The 8,980-nt window shown below is 28.3% G+C and overlaps 1 protein-coding gene across 1 annotated transcript; it reads left to right on the top strand.

Moving 5' to 3' along the window:
- Nucleotides 1-349: 349 nt before the first annotated feature.
- LOC112458400 (circadian clock-controlled protein-like) lies at nucleotides 350-8,978 on the top strand. Its single transcript, XM_025022021.1, has 6 exons — nucleotides 350-821; nucleotides 5,694-5,734; nucleotides 7,032-7,234; nucleotides 7,483-7,654; nucleotides 7,866-8,015; nucleotides 8,117-8,978. Exons 1-6 carry the CDS (start codon nucleotides 796-798, stop codon nucleotides 8,269-8,271), a joined length of 747 nt encoding a protein of 248 aa, XP_024877789.1. The 5' UTR covers nucleotides 350-795; the 3' UTR covers nucleotides 8,272-8,978.
- Nucleotides 8,979-8,980: the final 2 nt, after the last annotated feature.

The raw sequence follows: 8,980 nt of genomic DNA, 5'->3' as shown, positions 1-8,980 counted from the left end.
CTGACCAATAACAAGTCTTGCTATGCTTTTTGTTTTTAGTGATAATTCTTGGTAAAAATCAAGTATGAATTAATTATTAAATTATGTTAAAAATACTATTAATCGTTATATCTATTGTTTGAAGCTTAATAAATTTACAATGTTATTCTTTTTTTTACATTCCATGATACTTCACCCTTAGTCACGTATCATTAGTAATGATGGAAAAAATTTGTTGTGCAATTAATTTCTCTAACTTCTCGGCGCAAACGTTACCTTTGGATCGCAACTGCAGCGAGAAATTACGAAACGTCAACGCCGGCTCGAAGTACCGGCTACTGAACGCGCTTTGAAATAGCGGGCGAATTGCGCCTGTCTTGCCGGTTTCCTTCGCTTTCCAGCCCGTCCGTGAGCTGAAAGGCCGAGATGAAAATAACAGGGATATTTGGCCAAGTACGTAGTACAGGTCCACGCCGCGAATCCATTCGAACGAAAAGCCAAGACGAAAGAGAAGTAGGAGGGAGGACGAGCGAAAACGATCTGGTGTGAAAAGGCCCGATATCGGTGGTGCCATGCTTTCCCGCGAAACAAGAATCAACGAACGTGTCCAATCGTCACTAATGCTTATTCGAGGCTGGACCAATGGTCGGCAAGTAGCACGAGGCTATCAACCGACCGAATGTAACAGCACCGCCAACCAAGTTACTTGCTAAAAGTCTTCGAGTCGCGGCTATCACATCCTTGATCATTGTCAACCGATACCTCCTGCAGTCGTCAATAAACCTCGGTACGTCCTCCTCGACTGGGCTGGCCAACATGTACACTTTCATCACACGTATCTGGTAAATTAATTGTGATTTATTATATTATTATATATACACATTAGCTCTAAGGATGTCCTTCATCTAAATCGATAGATAAAAAAATAAACAATTCTAACGATTTCTCTTCTTTTTAACGGAAAGGTCATTATAGCTAAAGATTTTGTATGATTGCTGTGATAATTGCACTTCGTGCAGTCATAGCAAAACAATTAAATATTTTTTAATACGATAATAATAAGCAATTTTATATTTATATTTAAGTAGCTATTCCAGTCATATATAAATACACCTTTCTTCGTAAGAAAAATGCATGTTTTTTTTATTTTCTTGCTTCTTTTTTCAGTTCTGATTTTCTTAATTACAAAATCTTCACACCGCTAATCATAATCATCATAATATTTTAGAAAAGTACTTTAAAACCTATTTTTAAATTTTAACTTAAAGAAAGATTTAAAAAAAAACCACAAAAATTTAAAAAATTTTGAAATTTTGCATAAGAAAATTCCCGCATCATTGATATTTGATTGCTGCCTTTCAATCAACTTGATTGAAGCAGTTTTTATCGTTCGTAAAAGTCACAAAATTACCAGTGAAATCGCACAGTAATCAGTGAATGTTATGAAATGTAAAAGAGCCCAAGTTTTTCATATGCAAACTATCAATATTACTGTGTTTTTTATATTCAGGATTACCTTATGACAGCTGAAATATCAACAAAATTACATTTTATATATGTATTTTATTTATATGTCAACTAATACCATTTCGATAATAATTGTTCTTTAATTTCTAATATTAATTAGGAATATGTGGCTATCGGAAGATATTAAGTGTCGAGTAGTGTCGAAAATTTTCTTCGAGATCGGATTAAAAAATGTAACATAAATATATCATAATTTTTGGTAATAAATAAATGCTAGTGATTGTCGATGCTTATCGACTCAAATTAGAATAAATCGGAATAAATACAGAAATCATTTGCCACTAGAGATATGCAGGTAAAGAGAAATTACGGCTGCCTAAACATCATATTTGTGCACAAAAAATTTTGACAGAATTTTGACTTGTTTAAAGTCAATTCGCGACTTAAAGTAAATCTCGAATATTTCTAACAATAATAAAATTAGATTTAAAAAATTCAAAAATATTTTAATCAAACTGTGATTGATAGTTTAGTGCTATTTCGCGTTGCTTCAATTAAACTTACTTTTCCTAAATAATGATTTAAATAGTATTTTTAAACATGTTATAATTTTTGAAAAATTTAATTAACATTTCTATTTTTAATGTATGTCTTACAGTTACAAAACTAAATTATTTACGCAGTGTATTTCTTAATACGTAATTTTTTATCAATACATATTTTTTACAATTTCTAATCAGCATAAAGATAATAAAACAGCATTTTAAACAAATATTTGTTCGAATAATAAATTATTTCTATTTTTTCTCTCGATATAATGTTTTGTTTATTTCAATAACTTTTGATGAAGATTGATAATTCTTATCAAAGTCCAAGAATAAATATCTTTTTATAATATAGAATGCAATACAAAAAATACTATATATAAAAGTATACATATATATTATGTATAAATATAAAAATATAAATAAAGTTATGAAAAAAGTTAGAATAGCTAAATAATCAAAAATAACCAAATTTCGAGAAAATAAGGATGTTGAAGATAAATTTAATAACTTCAATAAAAATATACAATCATTTTAACGTTTCGAGCCTTACTTGGCCTTCTTCAGAACCATAATTCGAATATCTTTCCTTATAGGTTTCATGTTTTTGTAAATTGATACGAGATATTTTTAATGTGTTATTTATGGTGCTGAAGAAGGCCAAGTAAGGCTCGAAACGTTAACATGATTGTATATTTTTACTGAAGTTATTAAATTTATTTTCAACATCCTTATTTGCTTGAAATTTGGCCGTTTTTTATTATTTAGCGGTTTTGCTTAGTCGAGCGAAATCATATTGTTTAAAGTTAGAATAGTTGAATAAAAATGCAACACTTAAGATTGATATTGTGCTCACTTTTAAAAGCAATTCTAAATAAACTGATTATCATACAATAACTCTAACAAAATTTGCTATAATAATATAAAATATATTGTACCAGTGAACTTCTCTTTATTACGTTGTCATCCTTAATATTGATGGACATCCTTAATAAACAAAACATTTAGTAATTCTTTCGCAACACAGTGATTTCTTTATAGTTTAATTAAATATTCGTTGAATACCATTAATGCGATTTTAATATGCATAGTGTCACCGCAAATGATTGATGTATATATCATTTATCAATTATATTTTTTTCGCTGAGTAAACACAAAACTTCATTTATACGCTATTTTAAATAACAAGCGGTGTTATCAAATAAATACCTATGTATTTTTAGCATGACTATTTTATATGTACATAATTTAACTGTAATTTTTTATAAAAAATCATACTTCTAACTAAAATCTTGCGCTTTCAATCAATTGCGTTGACTGTATAAATTAAACGCAATATGCTTCTTACTTCATTTTTGTAATCATGTTTTTGCTGCAACCATGTAATTAGCCTACATTTTTTATATACGTATGCGAGGTAATTGGTACATGTCAAACGTAAAACAGAATTTTACTCGAATATATCATGCCAATCTTACAGTTTACCGAAAGATACGGAAATGTTTTAAACCATAGCAGAAGCAGCATAAAAAAGTAAAATTTATTTAAAATACTTTACTAATTATATTCTTTAAATAAAATCATTTTTCTAAATATTAAGATGTAAGAAAAAAGAAATTTTTTAAGCACAATAACATTATCCAATGGAAAGAATACTAATTACAGAAAAATAATCATACACATAATTTTCGATTCAACTTATATCAATCAAATAGTCATCGTCATTGTCTTCATTTTTTTTTTTTTTTTAATATGCTACTCATTTTCTCATTTCTTTGTGCATATTCACATATTATTGTGTGACTCGCCTCTCTTTTTATTTTTCTTTATAAGTTAAAATTTAATTTTTATTTATTTTTGCCTTTTCCCTGAATCTTTTTATTCCATTATTCCGATTTTCTTTTTTCCTCTTTCTCTCTTTCTTTACTATTGTTTAAAAAAAAGAAAATTTTCGAGATATGCTTTCAAATCATTTCTATCATTCGTGAAATAATTTTACAACTTTTTACATTTTGATTTAAATATATCCTTCTTAAACTCCCTACCTAAATGTTTTTTCGATGAAACGGAAAGAGTATATAGCTATAACACTTAACCTACAGAATTTGCATATTCTGACCTTAGCCTTCTACAAATTTAAATATGTATATTTAATACGCGTTTTATATCTATAAACATTTTTCATCACTTTCTTAGGAAGAACGTGTGCGTCTTAAACGGCATAAGTTTATTAATTAATAATACGAGATTTTTACCAATCGGACTCTAATCTTTACTCTACAGTATACAGTGTACAAGTATTAAGTGTCTTCAATGACATAAATAACAACGGTAACAATATTCTAACCTTTTTTTACTCACACAAGGTCATTTTTTAGGCAATGATTTATCTTTGTTTCTTCTTAAGAATCTTCAAACCTCTTCACATTGTACGAAGCAAAGATCTACTGTTTATTGCGTTCTGTAAAAAACTCGTTAAATTCTTGATCTTTCCGTGATCTTCATCTTTACATAAATTATGCTTATGTAGTTTGCCCCATATTGTTTACTCACAAGACATAAGTACTAATGGTATTATAAGTTAAAAATAAAACGATAATATTTTATAAGCTTATTTAATTCTTAAAATTAATTAAAAGTAAATATAATTTACGTAATTTATCATACGTTTAACAATTTATTTTAAACGTTCTTTTGCAATTTAAGAATAAACGTATCGAATATTACCTTCATAAATATATTTCAAAAATTATAGAGAAAAAAAATATATATATATAATTAATCTATTATAATATAATATGTTAATAATACAACATGTTTTTAAATAAAATTTTTCTCCTTTCTTATTTTTGAGAAATATTTATCAAGCATTTTAAAAGACTATAATTTCTTAATTTTCTTTTGTTTAAGCCCATTTTAAATGCTTGTTTCAAATGTCTATTTTAAATTGCTGTCCACTCACTTTTAATGTAAACATTCCAATTGATCGTCCAATTTTCTTAATGACAGAATCGTTATCTAAAAATCCTAATACTAAAATTATTTTTTAAATAAAAAACATTAAAAATTAGTCGATTAGGTAGTCAACTATCTCAGGGAGAGCAGCCAAACAGTTCTCAATTACATTAATAATCCGCTTTTAAATATTGACGTAATTCTGCATACATTAATACCGGAAACCACTTCCCAACTGTTTCATTTATCTTAAGGTAATTCATTTGCTATGTTCGCTAATAATATTAGCAGAAACGTAAATATTTTTTACGTAATACCAGTAGCGTAAGTATTATGTAATATTGACACTAAAACGTGATTTGCATTAAGTTCTCGAAGTTATAAAATGTCAAATGTGTTAAATTAATATCCTTTATAAAATTAAAAGATTTTCATCAATATCAAGTAACATATTAACATTTGAAGTTAGCTTCCTTGCTACATGATATACTTGAACTTTGAACAATCTGATTGATCAATTGCCATTATTACAGTTTCGATATTTTGACAGTGTCGTCTTTAAACAGAAATCTATCATTAGATGGTGCCGATACGTCTATAGAATACAGTTTATATTAAAAAGCCCAGCTATAAATAGCAATCCGTCCATATTTAGAAGCGCTAATGAGAATTCGCTTCAGGAATTTTATTAACTTATTAATATTAATAACTGAAACTATTGTGTCGATTAACGATCTTTTATTTCAGTGTGGCCTACGCACTCCTTGCTGTGGCCTTCGCCGAGATACGTGAGTAATATTACAGATATCAAAGTATATATGTGTACCTATATGTGTGTATACGCTGTGCTCGATTGTTTACAGATTATATTCATAGACGAAATAATGTAATACTATTGCATCACAAAATTAAAATAGTTATATTACGAAATCATTAAAGCACATGTATTACGTGAGATACATATTAGATGAAGCTTTTAATTTTCAAAACAATCTTAACGATGCTACATCAGTAGCGGCAACGGCAATAAGTGATATACTACATCCGTAAGAATATTTATAGATTTGAAATACAAACAACTCATTGTAAAATACACACACACACACACACACACACACACACACACACACCTGGGGATAAAAATTAATATCTAAAACAAAAACAGCAATCTTCGAAACGACAAGTGGTCAATTGAAGAAGAGTCCAATGCGATCCACGGTATCAAAAGAGCGTTTAGATGTAACTAAATAATTCTGTGTGTTTGTAAAAAGTTTTGTTACATTCTGATATTCAATTTACGCGAATGTTGTTTTCATTTATCTAATACAAATAAGTCTAGTGAACGTAAATAAATGCCAAGTATAATATTCAATCGATCTTTGACTTACCATTAATATAATTAATTTGAGTTGCAACATAATTAAAAACAAGATTAAGAATATCAGGATTGTACGTATAATCGTACACATAATCATAGCAAGAAATTAAAAAATGCAAGAGTAAAAAGCAAAGGATTTCAGAAAATTATTTTAAATTTAATTCCAAATAAAAAAGTTGTAACCCAAATGTTATATGTTTCAGTATTAATATCTAATAAATGTATTTTTATATTATTTTTCGTATCTTTGCATTTTCGGTATATTATAATTGACTATTATAATAGAGTGCGTAAAATTAAATCTTTATTTTATGATTTTATGTTTGTAAGTGTACGTAAAAATAATTTATCTAACATAAAAAGGAAAACTTGATTGATAGTGACTAAGCTTCGATTTACATAACAAGTTTCAAACTCAAACTCATTGAACATAATAAAGCATCAATATTTTAAAACCGTCTCAATCTTCCACGTGTCAAAGCAACTGCCTGTCATTATTAGACTTGAAAAGAAAAAGAACATATGAATTGATAATTTATAGATAAAAAAAAATAGGGATTGAATAAATGCTGATCTCGCAATCATGATAACACTTCGTTCAGAACTAGATCAGGATCACAATCACTTATCATTAAAATCCCACGTATATAAACCGCATAATAAAACCATATAAGTTTTCATATAAATATGTATTACGTTTTTCACAGCATCATACATGAAAATATGCAGTCGAAAGGATCCAAATATAAATAACTGTGTATTAAATTCAATTGAACAATTGCGGGGCAAATTGAAAGTTGGAATTCCGGAATTAGAAGTTCCAGCAATAGAGCCGCTTGTACTGAAGCACGTGCGGCTATTGAGAGGTCCTCAAGCTGCGAGGCTTGACGTCAACCTCACAAATATACAGGTGACTATATCAAAGTTCTTGAAACTATATCAAAGTTTATGCTACTTACAGCATAATTTAGATTAGAATGTGTGCATGTGTTTATATGTCAAGATTTCGTTTAAAAAACTGTAAATAACTGTTGTGTATATATATGTATATGTGTGTAAATAATTATAAATAATATTCTATTCATCAAACATAAATACATGTACCTATATTATTTCTCATGTATAATATTTCTCAATAAAAAATTATATTTTATATAGGTATTTGGACCATCTACGTTTAAAATCCGGGATTTGAAAATCGACCCGGAGAATGTGCTCATTACTTTCAAAGTTGGTTTCGACAAGCTTAACTTCCGTGGAAAATATAAAATAAACGCACAGATTCTTTTACTCCATCTGGTTGGAGAGGGAGGCCTCACTGGAACTTTCTGTAGGTTCTATATTTATATTTGTAAATGTTTCATTGTTTTTCATTAAAATATAATGATAAGGAAATTATTGTCACACACACACACACACACACACACACACACACACACACACAGAAAGAGAGAGAGAGAGAGAGAGAGAGAAAGAGAGAGAGAGAGATAATAAGAAAAATTTATATTTGTCTCTGTTAGACTTACTATATATTTTTACAGTTAATTACGACAGCGACTGCTTGCTGAAGTCTCATAAAATCGTAAAAAATAACAACACCCATGTAAACTTTGAAAGGATGAAATTTAAAATCAAGATAGAGAAAGCTAGAATCAATCTTGATAATCTATTCGGTGGCGATCCTATTCTCGGTATGTTATTATTTCATGTAATAAGTTTTTGTATCGAGAAAGTGGCGAATACAAGTGTCATTACATTTACATTGTGATTGATCTTCCTTCTTTTAAATCAGGACCAGCGAGCAATGAGGTTTTGAACGCAAACAACGATTTATTGTTAGATGAAATAAAACCAGCACTGGAAGACTCCTTGTCAGATCTCTTCACCAACATCGCTAACAAGATCACCGGAATATTCACATACGACGAATTGTTTCCGAATAATTAATTTTTATTTTAAGAATCTGTTCTTTATAGATCAATTAGATTCAATAATAATTTTGATGGGATTGTAATATTTCTGTAATATTCCTGTATTGGTCTCTTCTGTATATCTCATAGCACTTATGACTATTATAATACACAAACACAGATAACATGTAACTGTATTGGTATTAATACGTTGACTGCCGTGTTGAAATTACAACAAAGTAACTTTTTGTGATTTATTTTTCTTTTAGAGAAAATGTGCATTAATATCTTCTCAATAAATGGTGTTATTATTGTGCTTTAATCCGAAATGCATTTAGCAATCAGCGTGTTAAGAGTACTGTAATAATGCCATATAATTCACAAAATAATTCTATAGAAAGATATTTTAGATATGTATATAATTTCATTTACTAATTCATTGTCTAAAATAGGCAACTTAAAATAGTAAAACTTGTTAATTAGTTTGCGTTGCGTTATAAACATTGAATGTGATTATGTTACATTTTAGTATTTAGATTATATAGTATAAAGAAAGTGTCAAGACCCCCAAATATTTCGGCAACTTTTTCAAAAGAATGTTTTAAATAGAAATTTTACAGCTTTAGGAGAAAACTATATTACAAATAGCTTTTACAACATACTTACGTTTCTTATAAGATATCAACATCATATTTTTCCATATGCATATATAAAAAATTTTTTACGTGCATTATATTCTTTTGCTA

This window comes from Temnothorax curvispinosus, unplaced genomic scaffold, assembly GCF_003070985.1.
Source record: "Temnothorax curvispinosus isolate PA1 unplaced genomic scaffold, ASM307098v1 QBEX01008837.1, whole genome shotgun sequence".
In the NCBI taxonomy this organism is placed as follows: domain Eukaryota; kingdom Metazoa; phylum Arthropoda; class Insecta; order Hymenoptera; family Formicidae; genus Temnothorax; species Temnothorax curvispinosus.
Note: the sequence above shows the minus strand (reverse complement) of the source record. Positions and strands in the feature narration are given on the sequence as shown.

Excerpts from the sequence above, each read along its gene's own strand:
- LOC112458400 (XM_025022021.1), top strand. The coding sequence starts at position 796 with ATGTACACTTTCATCACACGTATCTG. Across the intron at positions 5,735-7,031 it reads TGTGGCCTTCGCCGAGATAC|CATCATACATGAAAATATGC; the intron begins GTGAGTAATATT and ends CGTTTTTCACAG. Across the intron at positions 7,235-7,482 it reads TCAACCTCACAAATATACAG|GTATTTGGACCATCTACGTT; the intron begins GTGACTATATCA and ends TATTTTATATAG.